This window comes from Tamandua tetradactyla, chromosome 4 (genome assembly GCF_023851605.1).
Source record: "Tamandua tetradactyla isolate mTamTet1 chromosome 4, mTamTet1.pri, whole genome shotgun sequence".
NCBI lineage: Eukaryota > Metazoa > Chordata > Mammalia > Pilosa > Myrmecophagidae > Tamandua > Tamandua tetradactyla.
In genome coordinates, this window is record NC_135330.1 from 5,273,284 (window position 1) to 5,290,538 (window position 17,255).

Sequence of the window (17,255 nt, forward strand, 5' to 3'; positions counted from 1 at the left end):
TGAAAGACAAAACCTTCTCAGAAGCACTGAGAAAGAAGTCTTTGGGGCAAAGGTTGAAGTCCACCAAAGCAAACTGCTCCTGTTGAAAAGCTTTTTTAGAAAAACACTTGACAAAGAGATGACAGAAGGTCTTATAAATTCAGTCATATTTTGGAAAATTTATCTAATTTCTGATCATAAATGAAAATTTTTTATCCTCTTATCACCCAAATGTATAGCTTTTAGTCACTGAATGCACTACAACTCTTCCTTAGTAATGATGTAGTGAAAGAAAATACTTAATATGAAACTTCAATGAATGTTTCTTCAAAATTTCAATTTTAACCCATATATTTGCTAAGAGATTAAGGTCTGAAGAATTCTAGGCCACTTCATCCAAGGGACATTTTTAATTGTCATCTACTTCTAAAAAATGTTGCATGATTTTTTTTTTTTTTTTTTTTTTTGGCATGGGCTGGCTCGGGAAATTGAACCCAGGTCTCCGGCATGGCAGGCAAGAATTCTGCCAGTGAGCCACTGTGGCACTGCCTTGTTTCATGAGTTTTATGAGAATATTATCCTCTTTGAAAAAAAAAAAATCCAAATATCATTTCCAAAATGTTCTCTGGCTATATAACATTTTTTTCATATAAGAGTTCGATTTTGTTCCTGGTAATCACTGTTCTTACCAGAAGAAGTCCTCCAACACTGGAATGTGATGTATGGTAATGCCATACGATTGCTAAAAGATATTTCAAGCATATCTCTCAGATATTGTGGGATAAATTTCTTCAAAAGGCTACCCTGTTAACACAGATACCGTTCAGATCTGGTAATAAGTAAAACTATTTCTCAGTATTAAATATTACTTTTCTTCAACCTTAACAAGACATACTCTACGTTCCTCTGCCATTGGTAGTACTTTTATGCTGAAAATCTGTGAATAAGGCCAGTGGATGAACAAAATCACAGCAATGTTCTAAGACATTTCCTGAATGGTTCTCGAGGAAATACATCTATTTAATTTGTTAACAGAGTCCTTTAAAATTCTACTTAAATGGAGAATTCTACTTTCCATAAGGAAATGAAAGATGATGAACTACTCCGTTATTCCATAAAGATTGCTTACTGGGGCTCCCAACTTCTCATTTTATCAGCATCCATCTACATCTGTTAAAAACTTTGCCTGATAAAAAAGTCCACATGATACAGCTGTAGCAATTTGCTGAAAAGTAAAGCTCTTCTTTAAGATGTATTACACATGTACAAGAAGGTAAAATACAAGTGGGTTCAACATTTTTAATGTAACTAAAGGACGCTGATAGAATAGTGACTAGAAGGGAGAAAACATAAACATGTCAATCTCTCAAACTAATTATTCCTGAAATTAGTAATATAAGATGTGTTGTAGTATTATCACCAATTCTTAATTACTGGTGCCAATATCTGGGTGCTGTGGATAATTATTTAATAGTATTTAGTTTTACATAACACAGTTCTTCTATATCTCAAGGCAAAGCTTGTTATAATAGTGCTTGGCTGATCCCCATACAGAACAGTTTAGGAAACAGCAAAATAACAAGATACTTGTACTTGTACTGGTCTCTACTCATGTAGAGCAGGGCTTCTCAACCTTAGCACTATTAGCATTTTAGTGGCTAACCCCTTGTTGCCAGGGATGGTCCTGTGCATTGTAGGATGTTTAGCAGAATCCCTGGCCTCTACCCACAAATGCAGTTGCATACTCCCATTCCAGTCTACAACCAGAAATGTCTCCAGACATTGCTAAAGTCCCCTGGAAGCAAAATCACTACCCCTGGTTGAGAATTACTAATACAGAGTAAATCACTATATTAAAGTTATTCTTGTGATATTTGTAATTCATTGCATATTTATACTGAAGTATTTTCAAAAGAATTGTGCTGGTTATCTGAAGAGTATAAAAACAGAACAGGTAAGCTTTATGAAAATATTAGAAGGACACAGTTCTAAGCAAAAAGTGGGTAATTATCAAAGCTGAAAACAGGAGTTGAAATAAGACAGAGATTATAGGTAGACAAAGTCAAAAGAGATGTACCTATATTGATAGGGGCCTTTATAAACTTAAAGACACAGAAAAGATATCCATGTCTCATAATCTTTTTAATTTTTTCCTCTTTTTTTTTTTTTTACACGGGCAGTCTCCAGCACAGCAGGCAAGAATTCTGCCACTGAGACACAGGTGCATCACTCCTTATAAGATTTTTTTTTTAAGATTTTTGAAAGTAGAATAAATTTTTTACTCTTTTAGTTTCAGTTAACATTAAAATATGTAAACCTCAACATAAACTGGGATAAATGCAGCCCCTAGGGTGTCATGGTATAGGTGAAAGAATACTGGACTGCAGTCAGGAAATTTGGCTTTTAGTCTCAGCTCGTCACTGAATAGAAAGAGGTGTGACCTTAAGCAGGTTACATCACCTCAATGAGCCTTAATCTCCTCACCTAAAAAGGAGGGATCAGGCAAGATAATAGTTGAGTCTCTTTCACAGCTTTGATGTTTTATAATTCTGTAAATGTCAGCTTGTAGATGATAAATATGAAGAGAAAAGAGAATTAACTGCATTATACACTTCATGGCTTTGGATTCCTCAGAAATGGAAACCAGGATTAAGCCAGAGACAGTCACTATTCAAGTCCCTCTGGGACACCTCAGTTTACCTTGCAGCGCAGGGGCTGACTGTGTCTGGGTTTTGGAAAGAGCAGACAGAATGCTCTCTGGAGTGATCTCCACCTTGGAGAGGATATTTGCCAGAGGGTTGTTAGATGCTGTTGTGGCAGGAGCAGGTGTTTTCAGGCCACTGGCGAGGTTACTAGGACTTGTAGGTGCTCCTGGAGATGGTCTTGACGCAGGACTGACCCCTGGTGGCAGAAAGATAACATTACTGCTGTTCAAAAAACCCCCTTTAAATTCATAATACTTTACACTCAAACAAGTTTGATATTTTTAACAGGAATTCTTCTGTGTCTGTTCCACAAATGGATAAAGAAAAAAAATCTGAGAATAAGATTAAGATTTGCTCCCCTCTATTTGGGACATCCTTAGCATAAATAAGTATTAAGTTATTTTCATATATATTCATTAACATTGAGAGCCCCAACAGAAAGAGATCAGGCAGCCTATTTCATTTTTCTCTATCAAATGGCATCTATACCTCAGAGTCCTGCAGGTTCCCAATAAATAGTGCTGCTGATCAGAGCCACTGCCATTGCATAACTTGCTCACTGCACAATTCTGCTATTGGTCAGAAATTTGCTTTTGAAATGGCATTTCAAAATAAGATTATACAAGCAATCTCCCTTATATCTTCACATTTTAAAACACTGGGTTGATTTTTACAAAAAAAAAATCTGATTTAAAAACAAAAAGATTAAAAAATATGAAAAGATATTTTACAAAGAAAAATAAATGAAAAGCAAAGGGAAAAAATCTTAATCACATCTTTAATCAAAGTTATGCCAACTGAAAGAAATAGCTTTTTAAGGTTTAATTTATTTTTAATTTTTTAATTAAATTTTTAAAAAATATAACAAAAACATTCTTAGCATATGATCATTCTTTTCTACATATATAATCAGTAATTCACAATATCATCACATAGTTGCATATTCATCATCATGATCATTTCTTAGAATATTTGCATCAATTCAGAAAAAGAAATAAAAAGACAACAGAAAAAATTCATACATACCATACCTCTCACCCCTCCCATTCACTGATCACTAGCTTTTCAATCTACTACCTTTATTTTAACATTAAGGTTTAATTTTAACAAAGATTAAAACAAGACAAAACAATTGGAGAGGGTAAGGAACAATGGGAACTTTCATTTACTGGTACATCAAACAGTATATTTTGAATTTAGTAGTAACATATGAAAAGACTTAAAAAACCCACGTGATTTTTTTTTTTTAAAGAGAAAGTCTTTATCTTATAGAAATACATACTTAAGTTCTTACGATAAAAAATGAAATCATGTGTGGGATTTTCTTTAAAATAATCTGGACTAGGTAGGGGTGTTGAAACAGGCCATGCGTTTACATTGTTGAAGCTGATGATGGGTTCATATGAGTTCTCTAACCTTTGTATATTTTCCATAACATTTCTTTTCCTTTAAAACTGTCCATAAAAAAACCCTACACAGTTAACAACCTTTTAGGAAGGGTTATGCATATAATTTTAGCTTCAAGATTGTTCCTTACAGTATTCTTTTATTTTTATTTTTTTATTTTTAAATTTATTTATTAATTAAAAAATTAAGAAACAAAATAAAACATCAACATACATAATCAGTACTTCACAATATCATCACTTAGTTGCATATTCATCATCTCTTAGAACATTTGCATTAATTCAGAAAAAGAAATAAAAAGACAATAGAAAAAGAAATAAAACGAACACAGGAAAGAAAGAAAAAAAAAGGTTATACCTCCCATACCCCTTACCCTCACTTTCATTGATCACTAGCATTTCAAACTAAATTTATTTTAGCATTTGTTCCCCCTATTATTTATTTTTATTCATATGTTCTACTCCTTTGTTGACAAGGTAGATAAAAGGAGCATCAGACACAAGGTTTTCATAATCACACAGTCACATTGTGACAGCTGTATCATTGTACAATCATCCTCAAGAAACATGGCTACTGGAAAACAGCTCTACCTTTTCAGGTAGTTCCCTCCAGCCTCTCCATTACATCTTGAATGACAAGATGATATCTACTTGATACATAAGAATAACCTCCAGGATAACCTTTCGACTCTGTTTGGAATCTCTCAGCCATTGACACTTTGTCTTATTTTCCTCTTCTCCCATTTGGTTGAGAAGGTTTTCTCAATCCCTTGATGCTAAATCTCAGCTCATTCTAGGGTTTTTCTCAATCCCTTGATACTGAGTCTCAGCTCATTCCAAGATCTCTGTCCCACATTGCCAGGAAGGTCTACACCCCTGGGAGTCATGTCCCACGCAGAGAGGGGGTGGGTGGTGAGATTGCTCGTTTTGTTGGCTGGAGAGAGAGGCCACATCTGAGCAACAAAAGAGGCTCTCTTGGGGGTGACTCTTAGGCCTAAATTTTAAGTAGACTTGACCTATCCTTTGTGGGGTTAAGTTTCAAATGAACAAACCCCAAGACTGGGGGCTCAGCCTATAGATTTGGTTGTCCACACTGCTTGTGAGAATATCAAGAATTCAACTTGGGGAAGTTGAATTTCTCCCCATTCTCACCATTCCCCAAAGGGGGCTTTGCAAATACTTTTCCACTCACTGATTGAATCACTCTGGGATTCATCGGGGCATCACTCTAACAGATTTTGTTTGTTTGTTTGTTTTTTACATGGGCAGGCACCGGGAATTGAACCCGGGTCCTCTGGCATGGCAGGCAAGCATTCTTGCCTGCTGAGCCACCGTGGCCCCTTACAGTATTCTTTTAACAGTATAAAATGGAAACATACTAAATATTTAATAATAAGGTAGTAGATGAATTATGGACTACAATGTAGTCATTAAAAATGATGTAGATGGGTATTTAATGACTTATGAAATATGCTTGAGGTTTTTTTTAAATTGAGAAATCTTTACACACACACACTCTATACATGGTGTACAATAGATGGCTCACAATATCATCACATAGTTGTGTATTCATTACCATGATCGTTTTTGAGAACATTTCTATCACTCCACGAAAAGAAAAACACACACACAAAAAAACTCATCCATACCATACACTTTATCCCTGCCTTTCGCTGACCATTAGTGTTTCCGTCTACCCAATTTATTTCATTCTTTGTCCCTCTTATTCATTCGTTTATTTTTTGTCAATATTTTTTACTTATATGTTCATACCCTGGATATAAAGAACACCAGACACAAGGTTTTCACAATCACACAGTGACATTGTAAAAGCTATATAGTTAAACAATCGTCTTCAAGAATCAAGGCTGCTGGAACACAGCTAAACAGTTTGAGGTACTTCCGCCTATATGCTTGAGGTTTTGAAAAAAGATTTTTACAAATATTTAATCCCTGCAAACCTTCATATATATGTTTCCTTTGGGATAGGAGGATTATGGGTATTTCTTTTATTCTCTTTGCTTATTTTCTAATTTTTCCATAATAACTATATTGGTTTTGTTATGTTTTATGATATTTTTAAATTAAAAATTACTTATAATGAAAAAGAAAACCCCCACAAAAAACAAAAATCAGACTGGCGGTTTGATTTAAAAATGTGTATTAGCTTTTCAGCCTCTTTACTGTGTTTACTTACCAGTATTTTTCATGACTGATGTTAGGCTGCTAAGGATGGAACTGATCTTTGCCAGATCCACGTTAGCCAGGTTTGGCAAAGCCAGCGCTGGGGAAGGGGACAGAAGAGACGTATTCACAGGTTTTGGAAGAGGTGGAGTTGCTGCCACGGTCACAGGCATAGAGGTACATGAAGAGGCTTTTGGGATACTCTCTGTTGGCTTTGTTGGTACAGAAGTGGATACAACTGATTTTTCCACAGGTTTTTCCTTCCTGTCCTCCACTGTTTCAACAAATAAAAGAGGTAACATTGAATCCTACTACTTTCTAGGCTTTGCTTCCAATATAAAATAAACGTCTTAATATTTCCTGACATGATAATAAAAAGCACAATTCTCTAAAGAAAACAACTGCTCACTTCATAAGATTTTTAAAAAGTCTTATTCTTCATAATTTATAAACCTTCCCACCTTCTTTACTTGCTTAAACTTATTTCCCCCCAAATTCATCTTTTATTTTACTATTTAATAATTCCTTTGCATCTTCTTAGTATTTGTATATTAAATTTGTACATTTCTGTTAAGCATGGTGTTACGTGGTACACATTTGTATTCTGTCTTTTGGTAAGGATATTTATGTCATAAATTGTCCCTTTTGTCTTTCCCATTAATCTGAGAGCTTTCTGAGAGACAGAAAGTGTGTATATGCTTTATTGTATTTTCCCTTGGTCTCCCAAAATTGCCCTGATGGTGGTGCAATATATAAAAGGCACTAACTCACCTTAGACTGCAATGTTTTTACTCTTAATATCTTTGCAATATATTCCTTTTAAAACTTTAAAAGCTATATGGATAGTGCATTAAATTCAACAGAAATCAAATTGCCTAGTAAAATATAAAAACTGGACACGTCAGAGAAACAATTCACCAATAATCCAGGTTAGTTTTCAAAGTGTGATCAACAAACTGTGGCTCTGTAATTCTTGAAGGTCAAAAGGAATTCCAGTGTAAGTGCCCTTCCCTCTCTAACACTGCTTTGGAATAGAAATATAATTCAAGCCACATATAAGTCTAAATTTTCTACTAGCCACATTAAAAAAGAGAAACCTGGAAATTAATTTTAATAAATCATTTTACTTATCTCAATATATCCCAAATGTTTTTATCTCAACATATGATATCAATATAAAAATTGAGATATTTTATATTCTTTTTTTGGAGTACTGTTTGAAGCCAGTGTATATTTTATACAAAGGACTGAACATTTCAAGTTAGACATTTAATGCTCAATGGTCACGTGTGGCTAGTGGCAACTATATTAGATAGTGCAGATCATAAGCAATGATTCTCAACCCATCCAACATATGAAATCCCGAACCACCACTCAATGCATAATAATGCAACTGTGTTCTAATCTTATAAATACTGAACATTTTAAAAATACCTGCCTATGGTTGATCAATTGGCAGAAAAGCAAAACAGATAAGGAACAGGCTGTCTATCAAACACATAAAGGCATACCAATGATTTTTGACCCATCATCTTCCACATCTGAGAGTTCCATATCTTCCACATCACGGTTATCTGTCGCAGGTTCAGGTGAGGCAGATTTCTCACTCTCCACGGCTGGTGACCGGGATTCCTCACCTCCCATTCCCTGGAAAGGAGACTCAGAACCAGTTGGGGAGGGAGCATCCATGCTTGGGGAAGGAACTGGTGATTCTTCAGGATCAGGAAGGGTTGACTTCAACTGATCCAGCTTCTTCTTTAAATTGTTCACCCGATTAGCAAAGGTTTTATATGCCTACAATAGAAAAAGAAGAGTGTTCTCCTTTGGGGATAGGATAAGAAGGTACTATTTTGAACCAGATGAAATATCCTCATTTTTAACTACATCACTGGTACAAGGCAAACACACACAACTTCTGTCCAACAAGAAGTAGTTTCCAATCTCTACTTTTTGTATTCCCTAAATTAGTATTACCAGCCACACAGCTACCTGAATCAGAAAACTAGGGATTATCAGTAATTCATCTTCACTCCCTTTTATCTATCCATCCAGCCAATTAATCAAAAGCCTAAATGCAGAGGCCACTCTTCTAAGTACTGGAGATACAATAATGAATACGAAGAGAAAGGAAAATCAAATCCACAAATAAATGAGAATTCTAAATAGTGATAAATGCTATGAAGAAAACCAAACAGGGAATTTATGATAGAGCATAATGAGGGAGAAATAAGAAAGGACAGCCTGGGAGTTTAAATAAATCCTATTGATATTTTTAAAAATAAACTTTATATATTTACATAATTATTGTGAAGACAGCACAAAGAACTATCTAAATAATTTCCTAATTATTAACATCTTACATTAGTGTGTGACAACTGTCACAATTAATGAACCTATACTGATGCATTACTATCAACTACAGTCCATTAATTTATTCGGATTTCTCCAGTTACCTAATGTCTTTTTTTCTATTCCAGGATCCCATTCAGGACACAGTAATATTACATTTACTAGTCAAGTTTCCTCACACTCCTCATTTGTGAAGTTTTCAAATTTTCCTTGTTTTTAATGACCATGACAGTTTTGAAGGGTACTGGTGAGGTCCCTTGGTGTCTGATGTTTTTCTCATGATTAGGCTGTGGTAATGTGTTTTGGGGAGGAAGATCACAAGGTAAGGTTCTATTCTCATGTCCCCCACAAAGACCTATTCAAGTCCTAACCTCTGTTCCTGTGGATGTGAAACCATTTGTATGTAGGATTTTTGACGATCCTATTAAGGTGAGGTCCAAGTGAATCAGGACCATATTGTCATAATCCATTATAACAGAAGGTCCTTAAAGGAACAGGAGATTTGACAGAGTAGTCAGGAGCAGACAGAAGGACAGGGCTGGCCATATGGTGGAGGCAGACTGAGTTACAGACTGCCAGCAAACCACCACCGGAATGCTACAGGCTTCAGAGAAAGTGTGGCCTGCTGACACCTTGCTTTTGAACTTACAGCTCTGAGACAGTAAGTTCCTGATATTTAAGCCAGCGAGCTGGCGGTATTTTTTATAACAGCCTGGGCCAACAAGGACTTATAAGTGTTGATGTTAACTTTTATCACCTGGCTTAAATCCTATTGGTTTTTATCTCCTAATTATTTTAATTACCAATGCCTGAAAGTTGTGTGTGTTTTTCTTTAATGAGAATTTTGGCTGATTGTTCAAGAAGCATTATTTTGAAAATGGAAAAGAAGAGGATAGAATCTAGCTTTTGTTTCTGGATATATAAACACAGATATTTATATACAAATTTCTGTTCATATGTATTGGAAAGCTGCTGAGGCAATCAGAACCTAGTGGTAAATCCTATAAGTAGGTGAAACCATAAAGACAGCTAAACTGATATTCTGCATTTGTCTTTTCCATCAGGATATCTGCTAATTTGGAGGAAGAATTTGAGAATCCAGGCAAAAGAACAAGGCAGAGGGCCATTCAAAATAAAAAGAAAAACGTAGAGCTTTTAACAGAATTGCTGAAGTAAACAGACAAAAATAGCAAAACTTGAAAATCAGCCAGGATTCTAAAGAAAGAGGAAGGACAGAGAGAACTGGCTCAACAGTATGCTAGTTTTCCTTCAAGATATTTTCTGAATTCTAAAGCTGTTTGAAAAGGAAGTAAGAAGCCAAACACAAAAACGTCTGAGAAGCAAGGCAGAGTTTAATGTAGTCTCATGGTGCTGAGAAGAGGAGGATCAGAGTTCAGGTCATGCCAATGAAGGAAGCGTCCTAGTGATCACACTAGGCTTCAGCGGGAAAATCTACATCTTTGAAGATGAGATGAAACAGAAGTAGAAACCAGCTTGAAAGGAGTGCCTACAGGCCAAATGTGGGACAGTTGCACATCAAAATTAATATCGGTGATAATGAATTAAAAACACTGAATAAATAAGACTGAGTCCATACTGCTAAAAAAAAAAAAACAAGAACAAAGTACAAGTTTGATGAGGAACAAGATATTTTAAATACCTCTCCATAAAATACTGATTAATTACCAAGGGAAAATATTAAATGGAGAAGCCTGATGGATGCCACAATAATCAAGTGATCAAATGGAACATGACAGGTAAATTAAGCAAACCGAACTTGTGGACCAACTGAAAGGTTAAAATGAGAGGAACATAGAGCCACTTCTGTAATATTCATAATATAGATGTATAACCCCAATCTGATAAAAAAGAAACATCAGGTAAATCTAAATTTGGGCATATTGTACAAAATTTGGCTTGTAATTTTCAAAGCCATCGAGATCACAAATGTCAAAAAAGATTGAGGAACTATTCCATATAGAAGGAGAATAAAGAAAAATGATAACCAAATGGAATTTGTGACTCTAGACTTGTTCTTTTTGCTATAAAGGACATTATAAGGACAACTGATCAATTGAATAGGGTTTGAGGATTAGATGGTAACAGTGCATCAAAATATCAACTAATTTCCTGATTAGATCTATACCTTGTGATTATATAGTCATGTATGAGAATGTAGTTGTCTGATAGGAAATATACACCAAAAATATTCAGGGGTGATGAGTTGCCAGTATCTTATTTTCAAACAATTCAGGGAAAAAAAAGTCTTCAAACTGTACTTTGAGATTATTTCAAAAAAAAAAGGTTGAAAAAAAGGAGAGGAAGAGATGAAAACAGATAAATGGAATTTTACCAGTAAAACAAATTCTTTCTAAAGAAGAATCAAATCACAATTGCAGAACTGAAAATAAACCAACCAAAATTAACAGATGGGTTTAACAACAGAGAAGATTCAGCAGAAGAGAGATTTAATGAATTAGAAGGTTGGTTGATAGAAAATATCTAGAAGGAAGCACAGAAATGAAGAGGACTGAAAATATACAAAGTAACATAAAAAGATATTTGGAACAGAGTGATGAGATCTAATATACATATAAATAGAGCTCAAAGACAAGATGCGAGAGAATGGAATAGAAAAAATATTTGGAGATAAAAGTGAAAAATTTCTAAAATTTATGCAAAACCATGAAGCCACTAATTTAAAAAGTTCTACAAACCCCAGGCTGGATAAATTAAAAACTACACCTAAGCACATCATTGTATAACTCCTGAAACCAAACAAAAGGAGAAAATATTAATATCAGAAACAAAGAGAATTATAGTTGAAGATAAAATAATAAAACATGTGGCTGACTGAAAAGAAAGAAAGGCACAAGTCAAATGAGTATCTTTGCAGTGCTGAAAAAACTGCCAATCTTAGAATTCTCTACTCGGGGGGAAAAAAAGTAGACATTTTCCAAATAAATTTACAGTCTGCCACCATCATAACTATATTAAAAGAATATTCTTCAACAGAAAAAAAAATGATCCCAGATGGAAGGTCAAAAATAGAGATATTGGACTTCTGGGAAAATGGCCAAATAGAGTAGCTCGAGATCAGCCTTGCTCCATGGAAAAATTAGAGTAGGGACAGGAGGGCAACTGAGGGCGATTCGAGTCTGCAACTGACCTGGGAAAGCCTTCTGCACCACATAGGGTGGTCTGGGTTGCAGAGGCCAAGAAACTGAGAAACTGGAGCCTGGTGTGCAGGAACAGAGCCCGCAGGTGTGCAAGGATAGGAGCTGGGTACTAGGAAGTAAACCAGGTCATGTTCCTTGAATGCGCTACTCTTACCAGTGCAGCTCTGTGACCCACGACTCATTTCACACACCTGAACCCCGTCTCCTACTCCCATCCCCCATACTCCGAGTGCCCCTGCCCCAACAGACCTAGTGTGCATACCTGCCCATACCCCAACCCCAAGTACAGCCCAACCCACCTCTTCTGCACCTCTCTGGAGCATTACCTCCCCCTCCCTGTTCCCGGCAGGCAGTTGCCAGCACATAATTGCTACGGGTGATAACCTCCATAGCCAGGCTACTCCCCCCCCCCCCCGCCTCCCAGAGTGCTGCACAGCCTCACCCCACCCCCCTGAGCTCTGCACATCAGTTTACGGCACTCTAAGTCCAGTTCATGCGCACAGACCCCCAATCATGTCCTTAAGCTTTGAGAACTTCAGTTTATGACACTCCTAGTCCTGCACATGCACATGGGGCCCCAATCACATCCTTCAGCTCTGGGAGCTTAAGTTTACAATAGTGCTAGAACCATGCATATGCATGGCCCTCAGTTAAACTTCCCAGCTCTGAGAAAGTGCTCATCTGCACTGCCAGATTACATTTACCCCCCACCCGCAAATGCATAACACCAACCTGCTGCCACAGCTTTACACATGCGCACAAAAGGCCCCACGCCCAAGACCAGCGCACCTGCACAGCTACATCCTCCCTGGCTGCTTGGCGCCCACATTCACAAGCAACAGCGTAACATCCCCAACCCTATACCTGCCCTGAAACAAATCACCGCACTGAGTGCCTGCCCCATACCCTGCTGCACATCCATCTTGCAAATACAAGGCCTTAGACTACTGAAAGAAATCAACTCCCAAAGTAAATCAATCAAGATATTTACATATGATGAAAACAATAAAAGATCACTAAGCATATCACAATGTAGACAGAGATAGCCCTGCCTAATGACCAAATTAAAGGGAGAGGAGACACAATCGTTGGAACAACTAACCAAAGATGTTCATATGACTTTACTTAATAAAATAAGCGGGATAGCAAATGACATAAAGGAGATCAAGAAGGCAGTAGAAGACCATAAAGAGGAATTTGAAAGAATAAATAGAAAAACAGCAGATTAAACAGAGATTAAAACTCTGTTGACCAAATAAAAACATACTAGAGGCACACAACATTAGATCTGAAGACACAGAAGAAAAAATAAGCGATATGAGGACAGGATAGCTGACTATGAACACTCAAAACAGCAAATGGCAAAATCTCAATTGGATTTCAAGGAAATGCTAGACAAAACAAAGCACACAAATGTAAGAATTACTGGTGTCCCAGAAGGAGAAGAAAAAAGTAAAGGGCTAGGAAGATTAGTTGAGGACATAATGGGGAAAACTTCCCAATTCTTATAAAGGACATAAATATACAAGTCAAAGAAGTCCAATGAACTCAAAACATAAATACAAATATGCCTTCCCCAAGACATCAGTCGGTCAAATGTTGAAGAGAAGCAGAAAATTCTGAAAGTGGAAAGAGAAAAACAATCTACTATATAAAAAGGAAACCACATAAGACTGAGTTCAGATTACTCAACTGGACACCATGGAGGTGAGAAGGCAGTGGTATGATATATTTAAGAAATTGAAAAAGACAGACTTACAGCCAAGAATTCTGTACCCATCCAAACTGTCTTTCAAAACTGAGAGAGAGATTACAGTTTTCACAGACAAACAATCCCTGAAAGAATGTGTCAACAAGAGATCAGCCCTACAAGAAGAGGGAGGTATGGAGGAGGGCACAAAATTGAAGAACACCAATAAAGGTAATTAAAAGCATAAAAAGAGAAACAGGGAAAAGAATATAGAAATCTGACAAATAAAATAAAAAAGATAAGGTGGTGGATTCAAGAAAATGCCTTTTCAGTAATAACTCTAAATGTTAACAGATTAAATGTACCAATTAAAAGATAACAGATTGGCAGAGTGGATTAAGAAACATAATCCAGCTATATGCTCCTTATAAAAGACTCATCTTAGACACAAGGATACAAACAAACTGAAAGTGAAAGGATGAAAAAGATTTTCCACGTGCGCTGTAACCAAAAGAGAACAGGAGCAGCTATACTAATGTTGGGCAAAATACGCTTTAAATGTAAAGACATCATAAGAGACAAAGCAGGACATGTGAAAAATCACATGATCATCTCAAATGATACTAAAAAAAAAATTTGACAAAATTCAACATCCTTTTCTGATAAAAAACACTCCAAAAGATAGGAATCAAAGGTAGTTACCTCAATACAGTAAGGGAATACATGAAAAACTGATAGCCAGCATTGTTCTCAATGGGGAGAGACTGACAGCGTTCCCCTTAAGTTCAGGAATGACACAAGGATGCCCACTGTCACCACTACCATTCAACATTGTGCTAGACGTTCTAACTAGAGCAATCAGGCAGGACAAAAAAACAAAAGGCATCCAAATCGGAAAGGAAGAAGTAAAACTCTCATTATTTGCAGATGACATGATACTATACTTGGAAAATCCTGAGAAATCTACTATAAAGTTACTTGAGCTAACGGACAAATTCAGCTAGGTGGCAGGATATAAAATTAATGTGCAAAAATCAGTAACATTTCTATACACAAGCAAAGACCTAGATGAGGAGTTAGTTAAGGAAACAATTCCATTCAAAATAGCAACTAAAAGAATCAAGTAGTTAGGAATGAATTTAACTAGGGACGTAAAGGACTGGTACACAGAAAACCACATAACTTTGCAAAAAGAAGTCAATGAAGACCTAAATAGGTGGAAAGATATTCCCTGCTCATAGACAGGAAGGTTAAATATAGGTAAGATGTCAATTTTCCCCAAATTGATCTACAGATTCAACACAGTACCAATCAAAATTCCAACAACCCACTTTCAAGACTTGGAAAAGCTGATTACCATATTAATCTGGAAAGAGATGCCGAATGGCTAAAAGCATTCTAAAAAGGAAGTACGAAGTGGGAGGATTAACACCTCCTGACCTTAAAGACTCTTATGAAGCTAGAGTGGTCAAAACAACATGGTACTGGCACAAAGACAGAAGCAGTGACCAATGGAATCAAATCAAGAATGCAGAAATAACTTCTAGGTCAAGATGGCAGCTTAACGTGCGCATTTTAGTTTGTCCTCCAGAACAACTCCTAAATAACCAGAAACAGTACAGAACAGCTCCTGGGGCCACATCAGTGACCAGACACACAGCATACCGCAGTCTGGACCAGCTGGACTGGCTGCAAGCACCCCAGAACCGTGAGTTCCCAAAGCTGCAGTGGCCAGCGCCCCTCCCCCACAGGTCGCATCCCAGAGGCGAAAGGAAAAGGACTTTACCAGCAGCAGGGACTGGGTACAATCAAATGCCAATTGTGGAACTAATTAACACATTCTGACTACTAAATATAGGCCCCCAGCTTAGGTGAACCTGATCAAAGCAGAGGTTGCTCATTTTTGCCCCAGGCGCCAAGGGGGCAGGACTGACAGAAAAAGGGGGAAAAAAAAAAAAAGAAGGAAACAGAGGTTTTTGTGGCTGTGTGTCTACAAAGTCTTGACTGCCTCTAGATACAGCGGCAGGACTTTTCAGGCTGCAACTGCCCCAGGCATAGGCAGAAGTGAGCTCTTTGGGGGGCTTACCTAGAGCCTGTGCCTTCCCCAGGTGGGGGTGAAGCTCAACTCAGGTGGAATCCCTCCATCAAGGAATTCAGACCCCAGGGCTTGGTAATTTGAAGCCATTAAAACCAGCCTACAACCTCTCCTCTGTCTCCACCACGCCCCCAGCCAAAGTTAAAGGTACCGCATCACCTTAAGCTGGTGGGATCTGCAGTCAGACAAGCCCCCCACACAGGGCAGGATAAGAAAAACAGAGTTCAGAGACTTCACAGGAAAGTCTTTCAACCTGCAGGGTCTCACCCTCAGGGAAAACCAATGCAGGTGACTCTTTCCTCCTGACAGGAGGCCAGTTTGGTCTGGGAAAATCTGGCTGGGGTCTAAACATCTAAGTAGACCCTCCTAAGTGTGTGTGGGGGAAAGGCACCACACAAGCAGGGTAAGAAACAAAAAAACAAGAACTGAAAAATTCTCCTCTGTTAAACAAAACAAGCTAAAGTTCCATCTAAAGCTGAACGGAATGTCAAAGAACAGATAGACAACAAATTCATCCAGCAAGAAAACTCTAGATAAAAGAAGTGAAAAAAATCTCCATAATAAACTAATTAAGGTAATTAAATGCCTAGACACCAGCAAAAAATAACAAATCACACTAGGAAAATTGAGGATATGGCCCAGTCAAAGGAACAAACCAACAATTCAAATGACATACAGGAGCTGAAACAATTAATTCAGAATGTACGAACAGACATGGAAAACCTCATCAAAACCCAAACCAATGAATTGAGGGAGGATATAAAGAAGGCAAAGAAAGAACAAAAAGAAGAAACTGAAAGTCTGAAAAAACAAATCACAGAACTTATGGGAATGAAAGACACAGTAGAAGAGATGAAAAAAACAATGGAAACCTACAATGGTAGATTTCGAGAGACAGAACATAGGATTTCTGAACTGGAGGACGGAACATCTGAAATCCGACAAGAAACAGAAACTATAGGAAAAAAAAATGGAAAAATATGAGCAGGGACTCAGGGAACTGAAAGACAATATGAAGCGCACGAATATACGTGTTGTGGGTGTCCCAGAAGGAGAAGAGAAGGGGAAAGGAGGAGAAAACCTAATGGAGAAAATTATCACTGAAAATTTCCCAACTCTTATGAAAGACTTAAAATTACAAATCCAAGAAGTGCAGCGTACCCCAAAGAGAATAGATCCAAATAGACATACCCCAAGACATTTAATAATCAGAACGTCAGAGATCCAAGAGAAAGAGAGGATCTTGAAAGCAGCAAGAGAAAAGCAATCCATCACATACAAAGGAAGCCCAATAAGACTATGTGCAGATCTCTAAGCAGAAACCATGGAGGCGAGAAGACAGTGGGATAATATATTTAAATTATTAAAAGAGAAAAACTGCCAACCAAGAATTCTATATTCAGCAAAACTGTCCTTCAAAAACAAGGGAGAAATTAAAACATTTTCAGACAAAAAATCACTGAGAGAATTTGTGACCAAGAGACCAGCTCTGCAAGAAATACTAAAGGGAACACTAGAGACAGATATGAAGACAGAAGAGAGAGGTGTGGAGAAGAGTGTAGAAAGGAAGACTATGAGTAAAGGTAAAAAGAAGGAAAATTAGATATGACATATAAAATCCAGAAGGCAAAACAGTAGAAGAAAGTACTACCCATGCAGTAATAACAC

The 17,255-nt window shown here is 37.1% G+C and overlaps 1 protein-coding gene across 6 annotated transcripts in view; it reads right to left on the reverse strand.

Annotated features, from left to right (window-relative positions):
- The window catches only part of RPRD2 (regulation of nuclear pre-mRNA domain containing 2), a 186,211-nt gene that overhangs the window by 7,446 nt on the left and 161,510 nt on the right, over nt 1-17,255 (reverse strand). For all 6 annotated transcript variants that reach the window (XM_077156141.1, XM_077156140.1, XM_077156145.1 and 3 more), the window contains 3 exons: nt 7,786-8,068; nt 6,288-6,548; nt 2,680-2,880 (listed from right to left, as the gene is read on the reverse strand). In XM_077156141.1, coding sequence (XP_077012256.1) covers nt 2,680-2,880; nt 6,288-6,548; nt 7,786-8,068 — 745 coding nt within the window. The remainder of the gene's footprint in view (nt 1-2,679; nt 2,881-6,287; nt 6,549-7,785; nt 8,069-17,255) is intronic.